The sequence below is a fragment of the Temnothorax longispinosus genome, chromosome 1 (genome assembly GCF_030848805.1).
Source record: "Temnothorax longispinosus isolate EJ_2023e chromosome 1, Tlon_JGU_v1, whole genome shotgun sequence".
NCBI lineage: Eukaryota > Metazoa > Arthropoda > Insecta > Hymenoptera > Formicidae > Temnothorax > Temnothorax longispinosus.
Window position 1 is genome coordinate 11,915,105 of NC_092358.1, and position 14,577 is coordinate 11,929,681.

General features: G+C 45.4%; 2 protein-coding genes across 5 annotated transcripts in view; both read right to left on the reverse strand.

The window, feature by feature from the left end:
- LOC139808926 (CCR4-NOT transcription complex subunit 6-like) overlaps positions 1-14,577 on the reverse strand; it is a 386,829-nt gene that overhangs the window by 286,366 nt on the left and 85,886 nt on the right. The gene's annotated exons all lie outside the window — the stretch shown is intronic.
- On the reverse strand, positions 1,111-10,767 carry LOC139808784 (uncharacterized). The gene has a single exon (XM_071771185.1). It carries the CDS (start codon positions 9,778-9,780, stop codon positions 7,681-7,683), a length of 2,100 nt encoding a protein of 699 aa, XP_071627286.1. The 5' UTR covers positions 9,781-10,767; the 3' UTR covers positions 1,111-7,680.

Here is a 14,577-nt window from a genome sequence, read left to right on the forward strand (position 1 = left end):
TATGTGTGATACGATCGATAAGAAGTCACATTAACATCGGGAATCACCAGCCTGAAATGGCTGGTACAATTTACATCCTAATAGTAGTTGACATTTTTAAGTTCAATTCTGGCCGGTCGCTTAATACTTATGTTACTTTAAGCGCTATGTTTATGCTAGCCGTGATGTCGAGCGATCGTGACTTAAGTGTTTTGTATCATTACTCCTGTCGGGGATATTAAATCGCCGCTCGCGTGATAAATCAGCTCGCCAACGGGAATGCATATAATCTTAAATACGTATCAAACTCTGTTACCGTACTTACCATAAGTCAAACTCGTTATAACACGCGCTATGTCATGGCGAGCTCCGTACATTTCGTTGTGTAACGAGCGGAAGGCAAAATTGCCGTCTCAGTAATTTTCATCTGAATAAACGAGTAAATTGAACGTCCCGCGTTATTTTTACTCAATCCGCTTGCTCGTGAGAGAAAGAAAGGCGAATGAATAAGAAAACGCATGGGGGAGATGATTGAGTTATCGTTATCCTCGCGTGACTTCGTTCACCATGAGCGAATTGATGCTCGTGGATCGGAGGTGCAGGGGAAGAAAAATAAGGATACGCGGTAGCTCAATTTCTGTCCTTCAAAATCAGTTTTTCCATTCGGGAAAATTACAGCGAGCTTCTACGAGCTATAATAAATTACGAAAAAAGAAAACAAATATTTATGGCGGATTAATTAATAGCATAAAAATGATATAAGAATAAATTAACATAAAAATAGAACAACCAAAGACACAATAACATTACGAATATCTTTCGTTGAAGTATAGGATTAAAAGATTAGAAATTATATCTGCACAAGTTGCTAAAATCCCAGAATTTAAAATCTCCCTTATATAATTATTGTTCAAATATAACTACAGCAATAACAAATTATTTGTCGCATATCTCTCATCTATTATAAAATAATAAAAGTTCGTGATGGCTTTACGTACGTACTTTACTTCTAAAAAAAGACATTTATGATATTATTATATTTTAAATATTACATATTCTTTTACATACACGCCACTTATTAAATCTAATACGGATTTATAAACGGGACACAATAAAAGTAATGACTGCGAATAAACTAAAGACGTTTTTATTGATTCTTCCAAACAGTGTGATTCGAGTTAGTGCAACCAGCACTATGGGCGACGCTGGTAGGTCGGCTTGGTTGATCAGTCTATTACGACGAAGCGGAGCCGAGTATCGGTATGTGTACACATGTACGTGTGTGTTAATATGGTATGTGTTTTGTGTGTGTATCGTTGCATTATCACAATACATTATTAACGTCAATTGACGACGAGTGAAATAAATACATAAAGAAGAAGCAGGAGGAAGAGAGAATCAAAAAACGGTCAACGGCCGACATGGGGAATAAAAATGAAAACAAAAAAGGACAAAGAGAAGAAAACCAATCAAGGATCATTAAGTCGCGCTCATTGAACTCCCTCCATTTCGGCTGTTTTCTTCAAATCTCTCCTTCTGTCTTCGTCAGAGATCATATCAGACGGAAAGCACGATTTCTGAAGCGATCACACTGGACGGGCGATCGGGAAAGGCAAAATCATCAGAGCCGAGGAAATCCTGGCTGGACAGCACAAACTTTTAATTGAATTTTGTTGCAAACGCATAGCAAACTAAATCGCGATTGTTTCACAAAAGCAACGGAAAAAATGCGCTTCTTACAAATTCTTAATGTCAGAATTCAAGCTTCTGGAAAGCGAAAGATTTGTCGATCAACCGTCTCGCTGTCATATATTTTATTCACATCAATATATCCATATTTCTAATCCTTTTTAACCTTTTTTTTTAACTCTTTCAATTTCCTTGTTTGTCCAATATTTGTCGCGGTTGTTCTCTTTAATGTTTGCCATTCTTCGCCCTCGTATTTTTCCGATATTCGGTAAATATAAATAAAAATCGCAAATATTTGACAATAATACTTAAAAAAAAAAAAGAGAAATTTCTTTCGCTCTTTTCTTTTTCGCGTACATTGCGATTGCTGGGTGGTCAACAGGTGATGAGGATTTTGTTCGAGAGCATCTTCAACGACGTTGGGATTGTTTTTTTTTTCCAAAAACACTACATGCATCGTTCTCTTTCTCTCTTTTGTTTATTCATCAATTCTCACTTTTCTCAGCCGCGACATTCGCATACGCGTCTTAACAAATTTCTTAGGCGCTTAGAGAACGGTAAATAAATTAGGTCACTTCCGTTGACGCGTCGCCAGAAAATTGTTCGTAACAGACTTCGCGGCTAAATCAGCAGACGTCGTTCACCGTTCCTATCCGACACGTCGAGAAACACTTGAATATTCCCGGACTAAAGCCGCCATTCCTCGTCAAGAGGTCGTGCATAACAACACGCTATATTATCTCTTTATTTTTTCCTATGACAAAATTTTACGATCGCTGCGCTGTTCGTCCGAGAACATGCATTATAGAAGCTGCATACTTTTTACAGTATTGTAATGCATGAGAACGCGCCATAAGTTACTCTGTCGAATAATCAAGATCGCCGAAAGTGTAGGCGCATACTTAAATCGAATGAAGAAAATTTGTGTCGAAAGGTCTAGTGGCAAAGTGATAACTTGTTGAAAACGAGTCTAAGCGCAATACAGAAAGACGCAATGCATGATTTCCTTCCTTTAATCCTTTCATTCAAATTTGCTTAGACGATTCAGGCGTGTTTGTCAAGACCCTCGATAAGAAAGACCGCTTATATGTACGTGGAAATAAAAATGCTTTTACGACTCTTAAAGTCTTAAAATAGACTTACGCCATAGTCACTCGACTTAAATCACTCTCTGACATGTTTCACTTTTCCCGCCGGACTGCTACGTCCGATGCACTCGTATAGCGCATTCATGCAGCGACGTTAAATACAACCGAAAATACGTCGACATACAACACAGCGTCGACACAAACATCGCACGCAATCGGATAAAACATGAACGAACATTTGCGAATGGCAGGCCTTTTCCCTCGGATACGACTTGTAGGAATCCTCGAAGAAAAATATCGACGACGATATTATTAAAGCAGTCTCTCTCTTTCTCTAGCTCTTTCTTTTCTTTCTCGAATGCGATTTCCTCGCGTACGCATTGCATGATTATGCATCGATGCGTCGCGCGCGCGCGCGCGCTCCACCTTAACAAGGAACCAAGGACAATATTTATCTGTCGCCACTCGGCAATAAAACTTGCCACGCAAGGTGCGACTCGCCGGCAAGAGAGAAATATTAGCAATATCATTCTTCGCGTTCGCTCGGGGAACGCGCGTTCGCTACGTACGTCAAACCCGGCACAAAGCGCACACCCGTTATAGCCCCAAACGAACATTGTCGTCGTCGCCGTTGTCGAATTTTTATGGCCTGCCCTTCGTATGCCCAGCACCGCGAGTGTACTGAATACTAACAAGATTTCATCGGTTTCCTCCTAGTTTAATCCGTGCGCGTTTCTTTTTGAAGAAACGGCTGCTATAAATATTCATGAATAATTCCGCCGCGTTATATATATCTCTGGAAAACTAGAACGCCAAACCTGTGTCCCTCCGATTGCTGTTTGCATTCGTAATATATATAGTAACTGTACGGTAAGGAGGGGCTATTTTTCAGTCAGTTGAACAAAAAATCGGATACAAAATTTTCAAGACAAAAAGCCGAAAAGCCCCTCCCTGTCTTAAAAATTTATTATCAAATTTTTTTCTTTAACTCACAAATAGAGCCCACCTTACCTCTTTTTGTAACTTTTTGCAATAAGAAACAACGCGGTATTCTTTCAAAAAATTCAAACTTCTCTTTTTAGCAGCAACAAAACAAACATTTCCGTCATTCCATTATTTGTGAATACGTATTCATTTTCTCCCGTTTCTCCAAAACGAAACACGTATCATACGCAAAAAACACCCATTCAAAATATTCATCACTCTCATTATACATATATATAGATATATATATATATTATATGTTCCCCGATCATACCTCGTCTCATCATCGTCGTGTTTTTCCATTACGCGCGCTCCGAAATCGTGACAACAAAAGACAAGCCGTCTTCGCGCGATTTCTTCTATACACATATAGACAACGAAGATAATAATCTAAATGGATCGCCTTACAATTAGATTCTAGACTTACGGTCTAACGATAGGTGGTTTGCCGAGAGTTTGTGTGTCGTGTGTGTGTGTGTGTGTGTGTGTGTGTGTGTGTGTGCGTGCGTCCGTGTACGGTGTACGGTGAAATGACGACGTGTGATGATGCTGAGTGGCTCGTAACATACTTATGTCTTGCCCGTCTAGCTGACGTATAATGTCGCGAGGGAACGGGGACAGATGGTATAGTCTTCGTATATCGCATACAAAACGACGCAGGATTCGCGGGGATTCGTCGCGCGACCTCGGTCCCCTCGACCGAGGCTCTCTCGATCATCGAGCACAGATTTACAGAAGAACGAGTCGACCTATCACGACGCGGCTCGTGATAGACACGGCGTGCCTATGTATACGTGTATACGTGTGTATGTGGGTGTGTGTGTGACCGGCCGACTCGCTTCTACGTTTACTCGCTTCTACGCTCTGTGTAAATCTGCGCGATGGCCTTTCGCTAATGTAGATATATAGTATCTCGGGTATAGAACGCCTGATCCTGCCGTGTAATTCTTTGCCGCGCCTTCCACCCTCGCTCGGTCTTAAACGCTTCGATCCGTCGCATTTCGATCGCCGCGATAATCATATCAGTATGTGGCGGTGACTGATCGATCATACTAATATTTCCGGAAAAAAAACTGATAGAAGTTATCTAACGAATTCACGATGGCATTCTTCACCGTAATTACCTAACTGTAGTTGAGATCTCTATCAACACTAGAATTCTGAAGAAACAAGTTTCAATTTATTTAAGTAAGTTATATGTTGAGTAACAATGGCATTTTGTTGTTGAAAATAGAGACGAAAAAAAAAGAATCAAAATTCTATATTCCAAATATTCGTAAGGCTTCACTTGGAACGAAATCGCATTAACAATAATTTAATCTGTAGGAGAATACCTGAGAATGAAGAAGGAATAATACACAAACTATATACGGAGCTATCGATCGTCGATTACGGACGATTCAGATATCCCGTAACGGAACGTACGACAATATCTGCTATCCAACTCCGGCGAGTCGAAACGGAATGACGGCAACGATAGTTCCACTTGATTATATTGATATTGAACAAATCAATAACGCGTTTATCTGGTCCACTTGCCGTTATTTAGCAGAGGCAACGGTAAACGGTAAGAGCGAAAGGCAATAGGGGGGAAACGCGAAACAATGTTACGAACTCGAGAGAGCTAGCCGCCCGGTTATCGGCGCTCGACTCCGAGGCTGAACCGTTGCGCCGAGTTATCCGATAAAACGCGGCGATAGCGCGCGATTAAACGCAGTTACTAGTACAGACGGTAGCTCCTTTCACGCGAGGCGGGCCCCTTTCGCGGGTAAGAAGATGATGATGAAGATTCCCTCTCCCGCCGGGGGAACAGTTCGACCTACTATCGCGAGCGATCTGGCGCGAAGGAAGAGGCGAGGTGGAAGGCGCAGACGTCGATTACGATCGGTGGTGGCGGCGGGGGCGGTGACGGCGGCCAGCAACGGACCGGACCGTTCATCGTTCTTTCGATTAATTGCTACGTTACGTTTTAAACGGTCACGTCGCCGCTACTCGTCTTGGAATTGGCGGCGGCGACGGTGGCGGCGACAACGGCGAGAAAAAGCCAGGGTATATCACCACCACGCGAGCGTGTTGGTGCGTGGTCGGACGAGACGTGCGTCCACGCGCGCGAGTCTGTATCTTAACTCTCGTGATTAACCTCTTGCGGCCGGCTCGGCGCGGCGGTCGAAACTAGTTTTCCCGGATGCGCCTTTTAGGCATCGCACGCGACAACTCGACATGAATGGCGCGACGCGTAAACTGACATGAGAATACCTCGCGTTTCGCGGCTAAAGCGAGTTTGGTCGCGTCAAGAACAATTTCGATCGACAATCTAACGTTTCTCAACCTCCGTTGCACAATTACAAGCTGCAAAACGATTAAGGAGGATGTTGGAGTACGCACGGATCGTCACTTCGCGAATCGATGGACATCGAGGAAAAATAGTCGCTACCTAATTACGCGTGAAGAGCGATAATTCAATACGCGTCGATCTCGTGTTGGGTACACGTCAGAGCCAAGACACAATGGGGTATAAAAATTGGGCGTGGGATCGCGGAATGAGATAGAATAAATTCATGATAAGATGATCATTGTGTAGGGGCAATCGATCGGAAAACAGATATAGTTGAAGCATAAGAGAGATGAGTGGTCCCACGTCTACAAAAGGGCACGGCGAAGGCATTCCGATATTCCGATTGGTAACACATAAAATATCAGCAACGTTATATATTTTATTCCTCGTCCCTTCCGCCTTGTTCCTATGTCGCTATCGTTTCTTGGCTCGCAGACTTCTTTCACGCATGGCCTGTCGCCGTAGATTGTACCACAAATATCGTTGCAGTTGTAAAAATGAGGAGAAAGTGACTAAATTCCGTGCACCGAGTCAGGCATAGTCGACGATTAAACCAATCAGAATTACCTAAATATTTTCTACTTTTAGGTATTTACACATTAACGGAATTAATGTAACTAGTATTCTCCAATTTGTTGTTGCAAATTGGAACGTCGGGTGGATCAACTGCATGATTCACGATCAACTGACTTTGAAAAACACACGAGGAACGTGTATTTATCTTTTGGTAGGATTTCTCTCAATAATAATCTAACTTAATTAACGTTCCACCACCTCCGGATCTTGGAGCGAAATTTTGCACGTATCAGAGAAAAAAAGCACTAGTAAAAACACAAAAGACTATTATGTAACTGACTATATAACCGACGAGATGATTGTCGTGTGTACAACCTACTACAAAGAAAATCCATGCGTTAAAGAGACCCGATAGATGAGGTCACGTGCGTAACGCATATTCAAGTACGCTCGCGTATACACACATACAACACAACCGCAAATACACACGCTCTTCCGATCTCTCAAGACTAACACACTTTGCGACAAGACTGATCGACACCGTTTCTCGATGGTTGCTCGGTGAAGTCAATCCACTTGGCTGGACGCGGAACATCAGATGGAGTACCGAGCGACGGCGCGTCGTCGCGTGCGGCATTGATGCGTGCACGCGCATCACGTCACGTCACGTATACTACGAACACCGTTAGCGATGAGAAGCCCCTCCTCGTTGTCGCCTTCGACGCCGTCTTGTAGAGGCTCGGCGATACCGTCGTTCACGCGGGAACGCTTGGCTCTGGCCCCCTCGAGATCGCACGTAAAAGCGAGCGTCGCGAGACCAAAGCGAACGTCAATCGAGTCATTTGCGCACGACGGGCGACGAGTACAACATCGTCCATATCTCTCTCTCCCGTGTCACTTCTTTACGAAACAGAGCCAAATACCTCGTCGTCAACACCCACGCACTCTCCTCCTTTTCTCCGCGCCGTTTCCGCCATTGTCGGCGTTTGCCATTTCGCTCTCATTTCGCACTCCACCGAGCGAATCCGCGCGACTGCGAGCGCTCGTCGCGCTCGGGAACATCTTCGGTTAGATAACGTCGACGATCCATCACTCTTCCGCCTGCAGCAGCGTGCGGAAATCCTGCTGCAGCTTCGACTCGTGGTAACTCCATATATCGCTGAAGTCGTCGTCCCCATTGTCGTCGTCATCGGCCTCTCCGGCGAGACTCGACGACGACTTGTCCTCCTCGGCGAAGCGCTCGGCGGGCGATGGCGACGAATAGAATTTAATTTCCAGATCCCGATGGCCGTTGGGCGACGTGATGATCTCCGTTGACACTTCCAGGCCCTTCGGAGACGCGGCGGACCCGCTAACGGCATTCGAGCCCGCGGCGTTCGCGTTCGCCGGCGAGCTTACCGGCGTGCTGCCGATGCTGTCGCCGCGCCAGAGGGTACGTTTGTGTCTCCCACTTTCAGACTGGCCCCCTCGATCGCCGATAACGCCAACGTCCCTCGTCGGCGCGGCGATCTCCTCGCCGTAGCTAAAGTAACTCGTTGGATCGCTCCAGCTGCGTCTCAACACTACGCCGCCGGGCCCCGCGTCCCTCCCGTCGTCGTGCGGTCGAGAATGCTCGTCGAACACTCTGTCGAGCACGCGTTCCTGAAGACCAGTACACGGCGACGTCAAGAACAGCGGTATTTGGCTGAAGTGACTACCGCGACAGTACTCGACGCTGGACGACGACGATGGCGGTGGCGGCGGCAGGGTCGTCGTCAGGAACGGCGCGTAACCGTTCCGGTCGACGTCCCAGATTAGGCCGGCCGGGTCGCAGTATCGACACTGACACGGACCCAGACCGTCTCCCCTGGCGGCGGCCTCGCAGGACTCGCCGTACTCGTGAACGTAACGTCGCGGCAGATTGCCGCTACAGTTACCGTTATCATTGACGTGATGATGCCGGTAGTTTTTGGGTGGCGCCGTGGCACGCATCGGCGCCGCGATCACGTTACGGTTGTCGTCTAGCACTTTCACTTGCACATGATGCCGGTGGTGCACGTACCGCTGCTGCCTGACGTCCGCCATTTCTGCCTGCATCGACGGCGCCCTGCAGCCACCGTAGATATTCTCACGATGGCCGACCGGTGGCCTCCGGTAGTTCCTGAGATGCGGCGCGGCCACTTCGTAGATCCTTGGTTCGTAGCAGGTCGGCGCGTACGATTTCACCCCGATGACACCGGATTGTTCTCCGGTCGTGGCGCCGCAACCGGTAGGCTGCTGCCGCTGCACCTGCGGCTCCTCCGATTTGACCGCGTCGACGCCACTCGCGACAACATTGTTTGGCGGCTTGCGGTCCTTCTTTCTGCGCTTGCGAGGCTTGATGATGCGCGGCAGGCTGTTCTCTGAATTATTCGATCCGGAGCTCTCGTCGCTCGCGATACTCAACGAGTCAATGTTCGCGATATTCGAGGAACCGGCATTTTCCTTCGCCGCAGCGGACGAACAATCGGCGTTCGTCGCTGTTGTCTTGGAGCTGGAGGACACCATCGTCGGTGGTTTCTTGGCGGTGGCCTCTGCCGGCCTTTGAGGGACGATTCGCGATGCTGAGCACCTCGTCGCGCCGTTCGCGTTGCTCGTCATGGATGGGTTCGCGCTATTATGAACGTAATTGCCGGCGAGGTTGCCGCAGGGCGACGCGTTAGAATTGCCACTGTTATTGTTGTTGTTGCTGTGCACCTTGCCACGATTGTAAAATCGCCCGGCCAGAATCAGAGGCGCGCCTTGCGTGTGAATCGCCAACCTGGACAGGGGGCTTTTGTGTAGATGACCACTCGGTGGCACCTGCTGCTGATCGCCGCACGTCTGTTGCTGTTGCTGCGACTGCTGCTGTTGCTGTTGTTGACTGAGTGACGGCGACGAACGCTGATTACACCTGCGCGGACTTGATGTCATTGATATTAGCGGCGCGCCCGTCCAGCCGCCCGGACCACCGTATTGCACCTGACATTGCTGCTGATCAGCCAGCCCGGAGTAACCCTGCCCTCCATTATAACAACCGCGCACCTTGCTGCCGCGTACCGTCGCTGGCTGTTCCTGCTTCCGACAGACGGGCACGGGCTTACCGTGCAGTCCGGCGCGCACGTTGGACGAAATCAGGCAACTGCCGATGTAACGCTCCACTTCCAGGGCGCCCTGGGAGGCCGGGCTCATCTTACAATATCCGCGGATCGCGCCACCAATGCTAGCAGACGTACGATCGCGACGGCAATCTTCAGATAATATCGAAATAAATTTCGGCACTTGCACCGCCACTTTGGCACTGACAACTTCGTTTCAATTCTCCTCCTACTTGTCGTGACACATTATTCCACTGATCCTGATCCTCGGGTGGATAAGGCAAGCTGTGATCTAGCCCATGTTCATAATAGCCTCGACGACGACCAAGTCGCCGAAGCGACCAAATTTCTCGGCAAGAGACCGTAACGTATTCTGCGGGTCAAAAGTAAACCGGGAAGAGAGGCGGTCGCGGCGATGCCGAAGGAACATAAACTCGCGACCCTTCGTCAAGAACGACCAAACGAGACCGCGGCCGGAACGATACTGAAGCTGGTGGTGCTAGCCGGAGCAACGTTACACTGTTCTCGGTCCTCTGCGACGTGGAGGTCTCCCTACCCGTTCTCGTTGCTACCACCACCACGAGCATCGGATCCCCTCCGTTGCCGTCGATAGCTTCCACCCCACCATCCTGACCTCCCACTCCTTGCCTCCTTTCAATACGCCGCGCACACCGGGTATATACAACGCGCGGCGCGGTGTCGTATCCTTCCGGCGGACGACGACGCTGTCACAATTCGGCGAGAGGATCTTAGGAGAAAGCTAGGAGAGCGAAAGAGGGAGAGCGGAGATGAGACGAGTCGGAGAGCATCGTCGTCTACCCGTCACAACGCTGACTGACAGACGAATTTACCTGCCTGCCTGCCTGCCTGCCTGCCTGCCCGGTGCTTATCCGGGTTTCTTATACCCTGACTTAGCATAAATTTCATAAACAAATCCTGGACCCGCTTTCTCTATCTCTCTCTCTCTTCCCCCGTGCTTGCTGCAGCGTGAAATATGAGTGAGTCTAAAACGGTAGATTACAAAAAGGGAAAAAAGGATTTTATGGCTTTCTGATCTTACTCTCGAGCGGATAAAGTCTAATCAAATTCCCATGGAAAAATGAATAAAATGGAAAAAAAACTTTGAAAAATTTTCTCTTTAAATTAAAAAAAAAAGACGCAAGGAAAATGATGTCATCTCATAGATATGTCAAAAGAGAACGACTTATATACGTTCGAGTATACCTCAACCTTCCACATAGAAACCTTGCAGGCTTTACATAAATTACTCACTATCAGAACTATTTTTACGTATGATACAGTAATCTACATCGGATAATATTGATAAAGTATCATGCGTTCCGCCGATATCACCTTCACTTATACAATGAATCATAAGAGAAAAATGGATCGTGTCGATGATTCATCGAGCGATAAGTCGCTCGTTTAAAATGCACTCCGCTTAAAATATCCACGGTAATAATTCTTCGCATGCAAAACATCGCCTATCGAAGGACGTTTTTTTTTATTTTACGCCGGTTTTAAATAGTTCACGTCGATGAGGACTAATACTTTAGTTCTGCGGAAAATTACGCGATTCATGTTTCATCGCGCAATATAATTCAATAACTTACCATTATACTTTATTTTTTAAATATAATTATCGAAGATAATGGATCATCCAAATTGAGAAATGCACAAACGAATTGTTTTCCTTGAACATTATTCAAAGCAAATATTTCAAATATATTCTAAATAAAGCGAAGTAAATAAGACGTTCAAAATTGGACATGCGTTACTTCTGAAACAATTGACTAACAGTTCCTGAAAATCTTGTAATCTAAGTTGCTCCCGATCGGAGAAATGAGATCGGCCATACGTTCTCGCTGTCTAAGTAAACTAACCGACTACTGTCAGCAGCCGCGAGGCGGTCGAGAACAGAGAGAGTGCGGAAGAGAAGCGCGCTAGAAAGAGAGGTAGGTGGAAGGACTCCGATATCTTACATCGGAGCACCTTCGCATCTGGGTCAACGGCGCGAAAAGTGGGTCACAAGTCATCAATCGCTCGCGGCACGCCACTCGGATCGGGTCTCCTTCCACCCACTCTCTCTCTCATCCGAAACGTCTTGCGCGGTGAGGGATAGTTGGATTCTTTCTCGAAACTCCTTGCCGTCGTCGTTAGACGCATCAGGAAAGTTTGGGGGAACCGCGTTTCCTCGTTATTACACGTATTAAAAGAGACTATGAGAAGCACCGCTATTGAAGCATGCATCAAGAGGAAGTTTTAGGGCCGTTTGCCTGTTATTACTACATTTGTGGAGAAAGAAGTTCGAAACTGGCTCTCTATTATTAGATACATCGAACGAGTATGTTTCCAACGATCTCTCTATTATTACGCGCAAACCAAAGAAAAGTTTGAAAGGGCCTCTTTCTCTTGCTCTCAAACAAATAGCGCGCTTATTACACACGTACGAAAAAAGTTTACGCCGTCTAGCGCTTTATTATTACATTTCTCGCCCGAGCAAACGCAAATGAAGTATATTGCGAGTAAAATTCCGAAAAAGGATTATGCTATAAACGAAAAATTTTCTATCAGTTTTTACAAACGTGCGAAAATGCGCTCGTAAGGTTTTTTCTCAATCATTCCCTGATACATGAAATATATCAAATAGACATATACAAAAAAGAATATCGAAAAAATATATTGGTTCTTTTCGTGCTGCCTCAATAATAAGTATGCACCTGTCTAAACGAAATGGAGTCTAAAATAGAGCTCTACCGGCACATGATTAGAATCACGGCGTTTCCTGGTGCAGGATAGATTGTGTTTCTTGATCAGAGATAAGAGCCTCGCGATGTGATGGCGATGCGCGGAGCTATCGCGCGTCCCGATCGGGGATGCGCCATTAACGATTGTTACAAACTGATTTTGATGTCCTGTCGCGCGATCGATCGCTCGATAAAGTAACCATCCGCGATTAGCACCGCTGTAGACTGGCGTTATTGTGAAATATGTCGAATCATTAAACCGCAACGCGACATTGTTGTGCACCAGAAACGCACGAACAATTGTTATAATCCGTGCCTCTTTTTTTATTCTGTCGGCTGACTGAATATAACTAGAGACCAGGTGTACAGCATAATAAATTTATGACCCTGGAAAAAATACGCATAATAGATTAGGGAAAACAGTGTGCAAATTTGTTATTACTGCCAGTTCTACAATATTATAAATACACAAATCCAGTCTGTTTAAAATTTAAAAAATGTTCAGATGCATATTTAACTAGCTAAGTATAATTATAGTTTCCGTTCCTCGGCAAACGTGTATAGATCTTTTTCTGGTGCCTAGAATGTTAAAAGTGCGTATAAATATTTAGTGAAGAGTGATCTGATTCTCGGTTAAACTAGAAAAGCTCCGACCGAAATTGAGCACCGTGACTCTCCATCATAGATGTTCGGGATGAAGGAGAGACACGGAAGACGCTTTTCTTGCCGAGGGTAAACGAAGCGCGTCGAGAAATAATGAAAAATAGACGAAGCGCGACGTGAAAGTGCGCTACAAGCGCACTTCAGAAAATCTTGGTCGATAAGTACGCTTGAATGAGCGATTCCTGAGTGAAAGCGACTACAATAATGATTTATACGCGCGATAAAAATCTAAAGGAAAAATAGAAATATAAGATAAATTGAAATAATAAAAATAAAAGATTTGATAAATAAAAGAAGAAACGTTCCATTTAATTAAGAAAATCCATCATTTATAAGACTGGCTAATTCATCGATCTTATTAAATAGCGATCATAATGACAGAAATAAAATAGCTAATGAGTGTTTATAAAATTTCATCATAACGAAACTTCAAATTCGTCGAAAGAGCAATACCTCTTAAGACATCGTCTCGCAAGAAAACTTCGCTCTAAATATAGATGAAAGCAATAATTTTGCACAATTGTAATAGAAACGACGGTGCGCGCGCGAGTAGATAAAGAAACATTTAATAAATGCTTTATGATGTTCCTTGTCGCAGGATCTCGTAATATGCGTCCTGAAAACGCGGCCGCTGTCGCAGATAAACATCGAACGATTTCGACACATCGAGGAATTTGTCGGCGCGAGACGAGATAATGGCGAGAAAAATTCGCAACTTCGCTAAAGACGGGAACAAAAACGTTCAGCAAGCCACAGCGCGTGGCGCTCGTGCACGTACCGCGGAAAATGGGGTTGCTTTGATCTCGTGAAATAACTTTGATCACGCAGCGATATTTTCGAGCGATAATTTTTTTTCGACGTCATACAGTTGCGGTTCGCTCGCTGGAAAATATATTGTGCTGAACACAAATGGCAGGAATGTCCAATATTTCAAGTACGGAAACCTCATTTAGGAATATTGATGTCCGATGAAAGTAACTTTGTCAGTTTGAAACGATTCCAATATAATCTAATCCAATTCCAATTTCGAGCGCGATATTGACCGCAACACGTATAGCGCTACAAATTTTTGTAAAGAGCGATTCGCAAATAATTTTCTTTTTAAAATCGGGGAGCGTCTAAAATTTGTAGTGATATATTTAAATTTTTATAATATATTAACGCATTTACTAACATTTCGAAGAAAAGTGTTTAAAAAAATTAATTTTTTTTATTACAATAGTACACGCGGCTAACACTATTTCTTTCGCTTCTGAATGCGCTAGGTTAAATGTAGTTAAATGTAATGAATGTGTGGCCGTATAACTTGGCCTACTTGGAATTAGAAATTTCCGATCGACATGCTCGACCGATCATGGCGATGTGAATGCTACAGATACAACGTGTTCGCGTTCGGCGACCAATGGGAAACGACCGAAGCAGGAACCGATGCTTTGCCTACACGGTAATCTCTTAGCGTAATCCGAATTAGATACTGCACT